The 14,952-nt window shown below is 37.1% G+C and overlaps 1 protein-coding gene across 1 annotated transcript; it reads right to left on the reverse strand.

Annotated features, from left to right (window-relative positions):
• Nucleotides 1-632: 632 nt before the first annotated feature.
• Nucleotides 633-11,560, reverse strand: mrps27 (mitochondrial ribosomal protein S27). Its single transcript, XM_042421229.1, has 11 exons — nt 11,456-11,560; nt 10,664-10,741; nt 8,761-8,831; nt 8,572-8,630; nt 7,824-7,938; nt 6,716-6,794; nt 5,487-5,602; nt 5,107-5,209; nt 4,849-4,994; nt 2,763-2,924; nt 633-1,129 (listed from the first exon to the last, which is right to left on the reverse strand). The coding sequence occupies exons 1-11, from the start codon at nt 11,526-11,528 to the stop codon at nt 881-883; spliced, it is 1,251 nt and encodes a 416-aa protein (XP_042277163.1). The 5' UTR covers nt 11,529-11,560; the 3' UTR covers nt 633-880.
• Between the last annotated feature and the right edge of the window lie 3,392 nt (nt 11,561-14,952).

Below are 14,952 nucleotides of genomic sequence, written 5' to 3' on the forward strand. Positions count from 1 at the left end.
ACTGCATTATTTATGTTTTCCTTTGTGAACGGAAAGATTTCCGGTCACAAATACATTCCTTTCCATGCAAAGAATTCAGCTTTCTCGAGATTGGCTATCAGCTAATTCTTCTGTGCAATACTCCTTTCATACCCCTGTGAGAAAACTTCCAAAGATGCTTTTGACAGACACACACACATATCAGATCATAGTCACTTCTGGGAACATTACATAGACTTATATTCATTTCCTGGAGACTTACCCTAACTGTAACCACTACTTGCCTAACCCTAACTTTAACCACTGACACAAAAATCAGCTTTTTCCCAATTGTGGACACGGCTTTTGCCCCCAATTGGACAAGCTGTCCCTTGTTAATTGGTCCCAAGTCTTCAATTTGTCCCCAAAAGTAGCCTATGACAGACCACACACACACATACACACACACAACACAGATGTCTGCAGGCAGAGAGGAAAAGGAGTGGGAGGATGTGATGGTAAGATCTTTCCCCAGCTCTCCCTTCTTTCTGCTTACATGAGGTCACTCGACAGTCAGATTTCCCAATTCATGTGAGCATATGTTCTAATAATGATATCATCCCACCGTCTACAACAGAAAAACAATCATTTAGAAACAGAATTTCTGATACGAATGAGAATGAATATCAGTTTTATTTTGACATAATGACAACAGAATATTTGAATTGGCCCAAATTAAATTATAAAAAGAGCACACAATAAGTGATATATACAAAAGTAACATGACTTGTGACACCAGCAGAATTGAAAAGTTGACAATTTTAGAGACATTATCCTCGATTTCTTAGTATTTTAACATTTTAAACACACATACTCAGTGGACAGTTCAATGATTTCTGATTCATCTTCATCTTCAGTGTCTCTAACCCATCTGGGCTGCAGCCTTGGCAGCTAACCGCTCCTGTTTCTCCTGCTCGGCCTTCTCCCTCATCTCCTTCTCCCTCTGGATCAGCTGCCTCTTTTCGGCCTCCCAGGCCAGCACCCGGCTCTCATACTGCTCCAGGTCTGGTTTCTCAGCAGCAGCCAGGTTCTGCTGGGCCAGAGCAGTCACTAAAGCCTGGAAGGAGGCAGCGTCCACTTTACCCTGAGACTCCAGCTGGCTGCTCAGTTCCTGGAGAGGCAGCGAAACAGGAAGAGGTTTAAGGCATCAGTCATCACTGCATTTCAATGATTTGGTTACAAATATCATTTGACTACATTTAAACAACTCCTATCAGTTCAGCCCCTTTAGAAAATATCTAAGCTGTTTTGATAATAAGCTAATATTCCCAAATCCCATGACAGTCACAGTCCAAGAAAAATTTAGATCTTCAGATAAAGAAATCAGAGTCCATGTATCATTTTAAGAAAAATGTGCTTATAAAACCCCCAAAAGACTAATACTGATTATAACTGTTGGCTTTAGGAGTTTATCAGTCAAAGTCGCAGTCTAGTCTCAAACAACATACTATAGTGACATAAACATAACTGCTGTGGAACAACATTTAGACCACAAAAAGACCATCACAGTTTACACATGTATAAATTGTGTTTGTAAGACACTGAATGTCAAAGCAAGCAATCGAATTGAATATAATGCAGCTGTTTGTTAAAGTGTGCTGTTTTGTTAAATTTCGTATATAAACAGGGCTCTCCATGTGCCGCAAGTCAAACTTAAAATAAATCTGACAATAAAGTTAAATCCAATCCAAACTAAACTAATCAAATCCAATCCAATACAACATGGGGACAAAATTATCCAGTGAGCTAAACTAACTAATAGAAACTGAATGGACAATCTTCCCTTTGGGATAGATGAGCTTTAGACATATCGATACATAATTAAAAATATAACCAAGCACTTACAACTATAATGAATAAGTAAAATGAGAAAAGAACAAAACAGTGTATTTTTACAGGGTTTAGTCTGTTTTATATATCTGTAGCTTTGGAACACTGGCTGGTCGCTATCTGATTTATAAGACACAAACTTGATCAGTTAAACAAGTCGAACCGTAAAACAGACTTATTAGATGAGTGCGGTTCACTTAAATTCAAGGATTTGAAGAATCTATCAGAGAGTCACTGGTGAAATAGTTTTTCTCTCAGTTGAATCATCAGATACTGATTTTCTCCTTCTGAATTCATCAACAAAGTAAAGCAGTATATAGGCTTGACGTTACAAAACAATGAGTGGAAAGACTAAATTACAGTTTTACTATACAGAGATCCCAACCAGCAGTCAGTCCAGCTCACAATTATCTAGACTAGAGTTTTTTCTCAAGAAAAGGCAAAATATCTCAAAACCAATGCACTCTGACTATCTAAAGATCCATATTTCAGCGTAGACCATTGGTTTAAAGAAAGTCTGATGAGCTTTTCTCATCTTCCAGGAAGACACAGATTTCTGATGATTTCAGAGTAGAAATAAAAATGACTGAGATAGATATTTCACCACACGAGTATGTCGTTAGAGTTATATTAACATCACGTGTGGTAATGTAGCTGGAACCATTTTAAATGTCTCCCTGTGGAGAGTTTAGAGAACCTATTTAATCAGATTTCAGAACAATCAATTTAAAAAAAAAACCCTCAGTATGCTGCTCACTGAGATTAGACTTGGAAGACTCTGAGTTACAACCCCGGACACGGCAGGAAACCCTGTTTGTCACGTTTACAGGACCGGCCTGACAAGGAAAAAACTGATGTAAATTCAGGGGCTGCTACAAACAAAAGCACACCTGGTGTAGACACCAAACCCCCACCTTGAATCTACTGGTATAAGTAGATAGATTTGCCCGCTCTGCCTGGTCATCTTCATCTACGGCGTCCTCTTTCTTGTCTTCCTCTCCTGCGGACTCCTCTCCAGAGGAGTCAGAGTCTGAGGTAGAAGATAGTTCCTGCAGCAAGTTATTCATGTAGTCCAGCTGGAAAATAACACAAAAATTACGTTTGGTATGCGGAGGGAGTATTTTTTAAGTTTATGTTTGAAAATTTGAGTGCAGTTCAGCAGGTCCTGAAAGAGCTATAACTATCTGAAATGCCTTTATTTGTTGTTTTCAACTTTTTAAAAAAGATGCTGTTGCTTATTCGAATGATTACAGAAGAGACGCATAATGATGAAAAACGCTGAACATGATATTTGACAACTTACCTCTTAATCTTAGAAAAAAACATAAGATTAACTGCAACCAGAGGCAGCAGTCACCAGCACCTTCATCTGAGATTTAATATTCCCTCTCTGTCCTACGGTGTTATCTGCTCTGTCTACATTATTGCTGCGCCGCTGTCTGACACAGGCTGTTTAGTTCCTGTTGCAGTGATTCTCACAGACGTCCTCAGTGCTCCAGGCTCTTCAAAATCTCATTAGACAAGGACAAAGCTGAACTATTGAATTGGACAGCACAAGCCAGATTAGAGGCGCTACGCCCGACTGTGTGCATGCATATATGTAAAAAAAAATAACAACAATATGACAGCATGTGTGTTCTGTCTCAGCAGATGAAGACTGTCTGTGTCAAGTCCTTCACCTGGAGAGTAACAGCAGTCTGCCTCTACCGTGTCTGTGTGTATTGATAATTCTGTTGTGTGACTCAGACACTTTGACATTTTGATTTTATGTACAGAATCCTATTTGAAAGAACGTTTATTACAGATTCATGTTACAGCAAAAGTCTAGAGGATGTGTTTGACGTCAAACCTGCAGTCAATAGAAAAGATCGATAACAAAAGTTCATTCCCGCCGACACAAATGACTTCAGGAGGGAACGTGATGTGGCACATTGTGATCTCTGTTTGTGCAGCATGTTTGTCTATATCTTGCACTTGTGTACGTTGTATGAGGACTGTACTGTATGTTAATGTTGTACATACATTGTGTGCTGTTTGTTGCTATAGTGCTGTTTTGTTTTCCTGCACGCTATGATATAATGTTTGCTCTCACTGGTATTAAGGCGTGTGTCTATCTATGTGTTTGATTTGTTCTAATTGCTTGCCCACTCTGTAAAATATTTTTTTTTTAAAAAACCGACTTCAAAGAACTGGCCAAGTGCAGGAACCTGCTAACCAGATTTGAGCTACCCTGAAAAACCTGCATACTCCCCCCCCCCCACATTTAAATTAACAATAATCTCTAAAGATTACATGAGACAAGACATGAATCTCTCCAGGTCTGAGTCAAAGATTAGACCAAGAAGGAAACTACTCACTCATTTCAGTCAAAGAAAAGAGAAAAACAACTTTGAAGGCATCCTTTACTCATGTTGTCTTTGATTATATCATGTGACATAATTAAGGCTGCAACTAATGATTATTTTTGTTATCGATGAATTTGCAGACTATTTAGTCAATTAATTGATTAATCTTTTAGGCTGTAGAGTGTCAGAAAAAACGTGAAAAATGTCAATTTCCCAAAATCTAAGTTAACTTATTCAAAAGTGTTGCTTTATTTGACCAAAAGTCCAAAACTTAAAAATACTCAGCAAATAGTCACATTTAACAGTGAAATTTTGGTATTCTTGCTGGAAAAATGACTGAAACAATTATTTGATTATCAAAATTGTTGCCGATTACTTTTCTGACAATTGACTACGATTAGCTAGTCTTCAACAGACCTAAGAGTCACCTGGGTTTTCTTCATGTTAGAGTGGTAACCTTGGGACCACATTATATGGTCTGGACTTTGGAGATGTTTTGTGATGTCACCGTTCAGAGCAGTGCCACAAAATAACTACCTAATCCTAAACGACAATGTCTTATTTTTATATTTCTCACTGTACATACAAAAATAAAACCTGTAGATGATAAACAGCTTTGTGATGAACAAGCAGGATTGTATATTTCTATCCTTACTGTGTCTTTGGACAGCTTGACGTCACTACCGGGAGCAGCCGCCACACTCTCCATGACAGCCAGCGTTCGGCCCAGATATCCACGGGTCCAGTGGAGAGGCATCCCTTTGAATACGGCATGTATGCCCTTTAGCATCTCTATCTTGCCTGCACAGAGAAGAAAGAGGAGGATAAATGAGACGAGCAGCAACACAGGATTAATCCACTTCTGCCAAAATAACTGATACAAGGCTGTGAGAGAAGAAGCCCAAATACACACCGAGGAGAGCATTGCCGAGTAGCTGAGCGCTGAGTCCGGCAGTGTTGTCTTGTTTCAGTCCACAGATGAGCAGTGATGCTCCCAACGCCCTCTCCTGTAACACCTGAACAGTGAGGCACAAGTGTTTTATTTTAAAGCGTCTGTCTTAGTCCTTCACAAAATGGCTCACTAATGAGTTTCAGGCAACCATTTTTTTTTTTTTCCAAAAATGAACGTGTAGCATTTTTAAACAAAACCCCCTCATTCATCACTCTGAGAATCAGGAAATTGATGACTTCAGTGTAAGTGCCCAAGGTCATACATTTCCAATTTTAAGAACATTCTGGGATCATTTGTTTTCATAACACCTCCCATGTTGTCGCTTCTCCTGTTTCACTCACAGTGAGTTGTGGTCTGGTTGCTAGGTAACTGCCCAGAGCATACAGAGACAGGATCTGTGTGGAGGGAAGGTCGAAGGCCTCTTGATGCATCACCTCCTCAACCACAGAGCACGCACCTGGATATTACAACAAAACATTATGTCACTAATTACACTCTGTAATCAAAGTCATCATTGCTTTTCTTTTTTCTTTTCAGATGTTACTTTGTTGCTATTGCTGATATTATTTTCAGCTAATATTACAGATTTTTTTCTTACAAATCCAACAACTGAAAGAGACAGGGGGAATGAAAGTGTTAGGTTTCATAAAAATCACATGATTATGAGTAAAATCAATATCAGAATTCAGTCAAAATACTGACATTTCATGTACTGTACTTTAAGTACTAAACAAACTCGAATCTATCATTTGTTGTAGTAAAAATTTAAAATACGACTGAAACACAGCTGCAACGATTAGTTGATTAGTTGGTTGACAGAAAATTAAATCACTTACATTTACATCATTTTGAGTCATTTTTCAACAAAAACTAAAATTCTCTCTCCAGTTTCTTAAATTATTGAAGATTTACAGTATGATTATCATATTTCATATATATCTTGTAGCTTATTGTTACTTTGCATGTCTGCATGCTTCAAAAATGGTTATAATCAGGATTGCTTGGTTGTGTTTCGTTGCTACATGTTGCTGTATTATTGTACCAATGGTTTGATGTTTCCTTGTGCATGATGATGTCTTGCTGCTGTTGCCTTTATGGCATCTATTTGTCTTCTGTCTTTAATCTGTTGCCAGCTGGCTAACACTAGCACGATACAGAAATACTAATTAATGTGTTTTGTTCTTATAAATAAATACAAGAGAATAAATAAATGTGAATATTTTCTGGTTTCTTCCGTCTTCTGGGAGAGTCATCTGAATATATTTAGCTTATAAACTATTGCTTAGGACAATTCAAGGTTGCATCTTGGGCTTTGGGAAACAGTTATTGAGATTTTTCACCATTTTCTGACATTTTACAGACCAAACGACTAATCGCATTCCCATCACATCTGTATTTTACAAACAAAGAAAGAAAAGTTTGAAATCTGATTTGACTGCTCCCACCGCTGCAGTCACTCACATATTAAGTCAACAAGAATGTTTTTTGGAAACCTGCAAGGATATTTCAATCTGTCTGTATCATATTTTGTCCAAATGTTTGATTGAAAACATGTTTGAAAGTGCCTTACTTTTAAAGTCTCCATCCTTAATGTAAGAATCTATGAGCAGGTTGAAGGTGAAGTCATCTGGGAATATTCCGTACTGGACCTGCAAACACACACACACAAGATTTTTGTTTACAAAACAACACGTTTTATTTATGTACTGTAGTGTTTACCTGACATGATTTAGCAAAGATGGTGTACGTCACACACACAAAAAACGCTGTCTCCTGATGCACCACTGACATCAAGACCTCTAATCTCACAGCAAGATGACACAAATCAAAACAACAACAGAGGCAGCCATACGCTCTGCTTTACCTCACTGTAAACACCTCATTGGCAAGTGGACGTCTCTGCTCTTGCAATAATTCAATGATGCCCAAATACTACAGCTCATTTAGGAACAGTACGCACGCTGGGTTGAAAATGTCAAACATGTTTGATGTTATTTGTGCTGCTCAGATCAGTTTGAAAATAAATCTGGGTGGTTAAGATTGAATCTGTAATCCTTCTCACTGCCAGATAACTGCAGCTGTCAGTCCTGATCAGGAGCCTCTTGTAGGAGAATGGGGGTCAGGTAACTGTGACTAGGAATGAGTGCAAGGTCGCGGTGACCTGTACCGATGCCAAACATGTCAGTCCACCGAACCAAGACAGGAGATATCTGGAGATATTGGGAAAGAGGCGGAATACCCCACAAACACTCATCAAATTTGGTTAAAGTCCAAATTTAAGCGAAATTGAGAAATGTCCCATTCTTCTTTAAAATTTAGGATAGCCAAAAAGTCTGGTAAACAGGATGAGACTTGTCACGCAAATTGAACACACACACACACACACACACAGCCTGTCTTCAGTATAATAGGCATGTCACGTTCTGTCATGTTGGAAGATATCTCTGACTACGTTGTTAGTAGGGCCACTGTGAATAAAGAGATTCCCCCTCTGACACCTGTGTCTCGACCAGCTGATTCCTCTTTCATCCACCTCTTTCTGCCACAACACTCTGATCTGATTTTCTCTCTGATTATGAAAATCTTCTCTTCGAAATTGTTTTCAGGTGTCTTTTCAACCCTTTGTCTAGTTTATTGTCTGTAAAGAATAAACGGAGGGAACACAATGTGTTGCGTACCTTGTTTTGAAGTGTGTGCAGGGCCTTCTCCCTGGCCCCGTATTTTAGACACTGTCTGATCCAGCTGTGAATGGTCCAGTCTCGCAGGTACCAACAGTTTGGACTATGACGAAACCTGCAGGGAAAAAAACACACACACAAAAGGTTATATTGTATTTCCGTCACAGTTTTTCTTCATTAAGGTGTAATGGAGAATTGCAGGAAATGTGAGGAAGAGAGAAGAAATGATATGCAATCACACTTAAATGTCACGAGTCTGTGGAAAACAATTTCAGCTAATGAGACAAAATTAATTTGCGAATTTCTCACCAACAAGACAGCTTTATTAGCAAAAATCAGGATTTATAAATGAAATACACACAAATCAAAAATAGCTGAAGGTATTAGTAAGAACAATTACTATTTACAAACCTCCCAAAGTGAAAAGGTAGTTATTTCACTCCCGCCAGATTATGAAAACGAATGTGCTCTGAACAAGGGGTGCGATTGGGAAATATACTAAATCTTGTAATCACAAGAATGGACCAGATTCCAGAGGAAGGAGTAAACAGGAAAGGTCTGGAGTTGCCCAGAACAAAGAAAAGCATGTGACTGAACATAAACCAAAACAGACAAACCAAACAGACAATTCATTCCAAGAAAAGCACAAAAGTTGGTACCTCACACAAAAAACCAGCACTGAGCAGCATATTTGACACAGAAAATGTAGATGCAGAAACCGACGCAGAGAGAGTATGACTTCTCTTACTTGTAAAGGTAATACTCTGCTTGATCGACTTCCTCTCTAGACGATATGTTGTCAACAAACTGAAAAACAAACACAGAATAAAACTTTGTCCCCCTGCGCCTCCAATTTCAAACGTGTTTATTGCTTTATCAGTGACAAGTTTACAACAATTGATGAAATACAGGACGTAAAAATGTCAATACAGCTTACCCGCGACACACACAGAGAGCTAACTGGAAGGTTTCTTTCGTATGTCCTGTCCATGGTGGTGGCCAGAACAGCTGTACGTGAAAAAAAAGGAAAAGAAAGAACAACAAACAAAATTATTATTATTATTCAGTTAATTATGTGATAAATAAATTTAAGTCTGCGTCACAGTGGCAAAAGTTCCCAAAACAAACCAGAATGTATTGGATAATTTTACTCCATCATCAGTTATGAAAACATTTTACAAAACTTATCCCTGGTAAACTGTGTGAATGTTTATCTACACTATTGTAAGGCAACCCAGTCTCACATCAATGTGTGTAATAGCTATGTTGGTGCACAGCTTAAAACTTATTAGTTTCACAATAACAGCTCTAAAATTATGAGATGATTTTTTTTGGCCTATTCTTTTCTATTGGCCTGTGTCCACGTCAGATGAATGTCAAGTTTCTGTCTGAACAAAACCAAAAACAAACAAACAAAAAAAGGCTGACATGCCTTTTATTCGCAGTGGAAAATGCAATTTTTTAAGATAGTTTCGGCATTAAAATGCATTTTGATAACATTTCTAGTGAGAAATGTGCATTTGATTTTCATAATCTTTGTTCAGTGAATGTATATGATGTTTAGTATGTCAGTTATTACAAAGATATTTTCAGGCTATGGTGGTTGCTATGGTGGTTGCTATGGAGGCTGCCATAGCTGAAACCACGTAGTTGCATGTTGTTTGAATCATTGCTTTTGTGTTGTGTAGTTATCCGAGCTGTTGTGTTATTTGTGTTATTTTATGTAACTGCTTGATGATGTTCTTTGTATTGTTGAGTTATCAAGGACACTTTTGTGTTTTTGTGTTGAGAAATGTTAAAGATATCATTAAAAGAAAACCTTAACACAGTGACAGTGAGGCGGGTTCTCCAGTCAGCCAATTGTAAAGCTTCAAATTCTGGATTTCAAATTCAAATTCATCCCTGTGGCACTTTGAAAATCTACGTTTTTTTTTATTGAAGGAACGTCATCAAACCGTTACATAAAATATCACAAATACACATAACAGCTCAGATAACTACACAATGCAAAGACAATGATTCAAACAACATGCAAGCTACGGTTTCAGCGATAGCAGTATCCATAGCAACCACCATGGCAACGAAAAGTGAGAGTGTGAAAATATCTTCGTAATAACTGACAAACGAAACATCATATACATTCACTGAACGAAGATTATGAAAATCAAATGCACATTTCTCTCTAGAATTGTTATCAAAACACATTTTCATGCTGAAACACTGAGAATAAAAGGAACGTCAGCCATTTTTTTGTTTTGTTTTGTTTTCGCAGACAGGAACTTGACAGTAATGTGATGTGGATGCGGGCCAATAGAAAAGAATAGGCCAAAAAAACCCAAAACATAGGCATCTCACAATTTTAGAGCTGTTATTGTGAAACTAATATGTTTTGCGCTGTGCACCAATGTAGCTATTACACATATTAATGTGAGACTGGGTTGTGTGAGGTTACCAAACAGTGCACCATGTCGCTGTAGCGCTACACTGCCACCGTGTGTTGATCACCTGCACACACAGTAAAATGTGATGCTGGACTGCTGCATGCAGCAATCCATACAACAAAAATAATGTTGGGTGCCACTGACACATTTTAGTCAGTACAAAAACATCATTCAAAATTTACATCTCAAGATCAACTGCATTATAATAGGAGGACAAGACTACTTTAAAGGCTCCAAACACTGCCTTTTCTTGCCTGACTTTAGAATATATAACCAGTGTATCCTTTGTAGCCTTCAGTATCTCACAATGGGATCCTTTTGATAATCCCCAACATCTTATAGGTATTAGGACAGTTCAAAACATGTGCTATGATGAAACATTACTGTTACCACTCTTACCCAGGTTCTGAGGATCTTTCTCTCTTGCCTCCCACACTTTGGTGTCTGTATAAGCTGACGAGAGCAACCATCTTCTAGCTGCAAAGACAAACATGAAGTCATGAAGATACGACATATATGTTAAAGGACGGGTTCACAATTTTTCATGTCTGTCTTAAAACAATAGTTAGGAGCCCAAATAAACATTGAAATAGGTTCTCCTTGCCATAATCATTCCTCCTGTTCATACTGACCATTATAGGATCCCCTCATAATGCATTTGTATTGTAAATGGTGGAATGTAAAACTGTGTGAGGAAACACAAAGAGGGAATTTGATGCTAAATAGTCTGTAACTGTGGCAGATATCCACTTAGTGTGACTGACTCAGACTGCTGAAGCCTCATACGAGCTTAAGACCAACTTTTAAATGCATTTTTTCACAAAATGACTTTGTGGACACACTGTGCATTTTGGCCTCCATCACTTACATTGAAAGTTCACCTGAAGGGGATCTTAGAGAAGAATGATTACATAAAGAAAACCTCTTTCAATGTTAATCTGGGCACCTGTCTATTGTTTTAAGACAGACTTTAGACAATATTAGTTAAATAAAAGTGTAATGACAGAAAACTGTGGTTCAGATTAGCCTCGGTAAGGTTAGCTGCCAACAGTCAGCTAACAACAAGCACTGCGGACATTTAGTTCTTCTTGTCAAAACAGCTAAATGTTAGTCAAATTAATACAAGCTAAATAAACTGTGTACGAGAACCAAACCGTGGTTGTATCGTAGTCGGGTGTAAGATGTATTTACCTGAAAGAGACGGAGATACACGTTTAACTTTGACAGCTGCAGTCACACATCGCTTCAACACGGAGGATGCCATCTTTGGACGATACCATTTCAACGCCGGGGAGGGGGAGTCTTGGATATTTGTAACTGTCTTAATGGCTCAAACCAAACGTCGGCTCCGCTGCTAACAGACACGGGAGTCGTCATTAAGCAAAAGTAAGACATGTCAAATATTACGTATTTTTATTATTTTATGCACAGAAGATGTATTTGCTCGTAATACATGAGCGAATAATATGCAAGTGTAAAAAATAGCCCGAAACTACAGTAAACACTGTCTTTAACGCAGTGCAAAGGTTGAAAACAAATTGATAAAAGCAACGTTTGGAACCAAAACTGTACGTGAATTTCATCAATCTACAATCTGCACATTAGCTCCCGTTTTTATGGGGGCCTAAAAGTGACACAGAAAGTAAATAAATGACTATTATTAAAAAAATAAAAAAGGAATAAATGTGCAATAATAAACAAATAATACATTTTTCTTTATTTCTTCATTTATTTATATATTCATTTAGTCACACTTTTTAAACCTTATTCATTCATTTTTGACTCATTTATACATTTCTTTTATTTGCATTTATTTAGTTCCATATTTATGTATTTATTTTCACATTTATGTATATCATTTCTTTATTTATTTCCACACTTATTTCTGTTTTGATATTAAAATTGAAATAGGCTAGCCAGTAAGCACAGTGAAGAAAATAATAAGTGTTTCCTTTTCTAAAGCACAAAAATCAAAAGCATAGTCTGTATTTAGCTCTAGCTTTACAGGATTAGTTCTAGGGCTGCAACTAATGATTATTTTCATTATCATTTATTTTATTTTCTCTCTATTAATCGATTAGTAGTTTGGTCCATAAAATGTCGTAAAATGGTGGAAAATGTAGATCACTGTTTCCCATAGCCCAAGGTGATGTCCTCAAATGTCTTGTTTTGTCCTGACCAACAGTCCAAAACCCAAATACATTTAGTTTACAATCATAGAAGACCAAAGAAGCCAGAAAATATTCACATTTCTGAAGCTGGAATCAGAGAATTTGGAAATTTTCTTCTTAAAAATGACTCAAACTGATTAACCAATTATCAAAATAATTGCTGATCAATTGAATAGTTTGCAACTAATACACTAATTGTTGCAGTGTAAAACCCTGAAGCACATTAACTCTTTATTATTAATGCAATCTACATTTATTTTGTTCTGTCTTAGGGCATTTTACAGCTAAAAATGTTCAATGAAGCATTTGTCAAACAAATAATAGCTAATATAATATACTAAAGTTTGTTAAATGTTAATCCATTGTGACATTTATCATGAATTTATATTTGTTTTTCCCCCCATAGCAATTTTAATCCTTGGAAGTTAAAGATAATAATTGGTCAAACACACATAACTTGCTTTTCTGAGGTGAATAGCACTGTTGTAGTTTGTTTTAATAGAAAAGAAAACAGTATAGAGCAGGACCAATGATGTGACAGTAGAGGGTGCTCTTTATGTGAGGTGGAGACAGACCAGATAAATACACACAAGTAAAGAAGTAGGAGCTTCACTTTGCCCTGCAGCATTCTGCATATAAAGCCATGAAAAGGCTCGTCGTTACTCAGCATCACGGTCGACTGCTTCCTGAAGCTTGTTAGGACATTAAATTTGTCTGGTCATGTTTAAACAATTGCAAACAACCCTTAAAATAGTAAAATACCCTCAAATCAAACAAGGAAGGATGATATTGCACCTTAAATATTGAGTTGATTTAGTCTAAATATAATAATTCTTTGTCATTTGTGTATACAGTAGCAGGGCTGTTGACCTGCTGTCCCTCCTGTCAGTGAGCCAGTGTTTTTGTTCTCCATAAGTACTATGGGAGGACAGCCCTTGGCTATAATTACAGTAAATCTCCTTGGCTCTGAGCCAAAGGAGGTGACAGGTTGAATCTGGGGTGGGACAGTTTTGTAAAACAAAACATGGAAGAATTTTAGCACCCTCTAGTTTGCTCGCTGTCCAGCAAAACAGGAAGCTCTTACCTGAGCTGCTGCTCTGGAGAGAAGTCAAAGGAAGAAAACATTTCTACACAAACTGGGGAAACAGTTCAATCTTTTCAGGAATATACAGTATGAATGGAGTCTAATATTCAATTCTATTCTATTATTGCATCTTTTTGCTGTTTTTAGCATTGAATTAAATGTAAACATTGCATGAGGCAAGTGTACAATCAATTTTCATCCAAAAATTGTGTAGGACGATGTACTTAAAAACCTCTTCCTACACAACTCTCCTCATTTAGGAAGGCATTTGTTTGTGATGTGGAGACGAGTGATGCAAAGAATTCAGAAGTATTTATTTTCACTTTCTCCATTACAGGCTTCCCCTGTCTGCTTCCATTTTATTTCACAACAGCAGCATCACATACAGTAGGAGATTGTTGTCTGAATAGATGAGAGAGACAGACACAAAAACTGCATTGTAAGAAATCTGTTTACACAGGATGACACAGCATTTTATTTAATATATCAGCAGATGGATAGCACATGTCTACAAAATGAATGAATGTGTTGTTGTGCTTTAGAAATAATGTTTCTGTGTGAAATATAACATCTTATCCAATCAATCGAATAAGACCAGCAACAGTTGCTGGTTAACGTATTGGTTTGATTTTCATTTATTTGCATTAAAATCAAATGACATAGAAATTAAAGGGCTTTTTCATGACCTCTACCTAAATAATATGCACTAATATTCACAATGTCAAAGATATATATATAGATTATGACATAAAATACAGAGCAAAATGATAAAGCAGAAGTTAAAAGGCTTTTTTAGATGTTTGTATTGGACTTTAAAGAAGATTAAAGAAGAAAAAATGTTCCATAACTTAGGGCCTTCATCTTATTAAAAGATGACCTCTGTTTGTAAGATGTTTGGGAAGATTAAACTTAAATGATTGTCTGTTTAAATAAGAGACAGTCTGTGCATTAGAAAATACGACTCTGGGAGATTTCTCTCACAGAATCAAGAACATATCTGGAAAATGTTTGAATAATGAAGAAGGTGAAGTCTTTGAGATAAAGGAGCAAATAGAGTGCAAAGAGGAAAGCATTTCTGTTTTCATTTTGTAGCTTATTATTCTGGAGGGCAACACTGATGTCAAAAAGTGCACTACAGTAAATTGCCAGTTCACATAATACTGTACATTTCAGAGGGAATGAAACAGGATGGGCACCACCCTGTAATATACAATTCGACATGGACCTTATTTAACACTGAAGAAATAGTGCCATAACCCCTGATCATACCTCTTGATTGTTAAATAAAAGGAGATTTTTGTTTAGGAATCTTTATCACTGATACTGAAGCCTTATAGGATCAGGTCTGTAGATAAGTAAGTGTGTATGGCTGCAATTAATACTTTGCTCACTGATCAATCTGTGGATTAATAATTTGTTGACTAGATAAATAA

This window comes from Thunnus maccoyii, chromosome 9, assembly GCF_910596095.1.
Source record: "Thunnus maccoyii chromosome 9, fThuMac1.1, whole genome shotgun sequence".
Lineage (NCBI taxonomy): Eukaryota > Metazoa > Chordata > Actinopteri > Scombriformes > Scombridae > Thunnus > Thunnus maccoyii.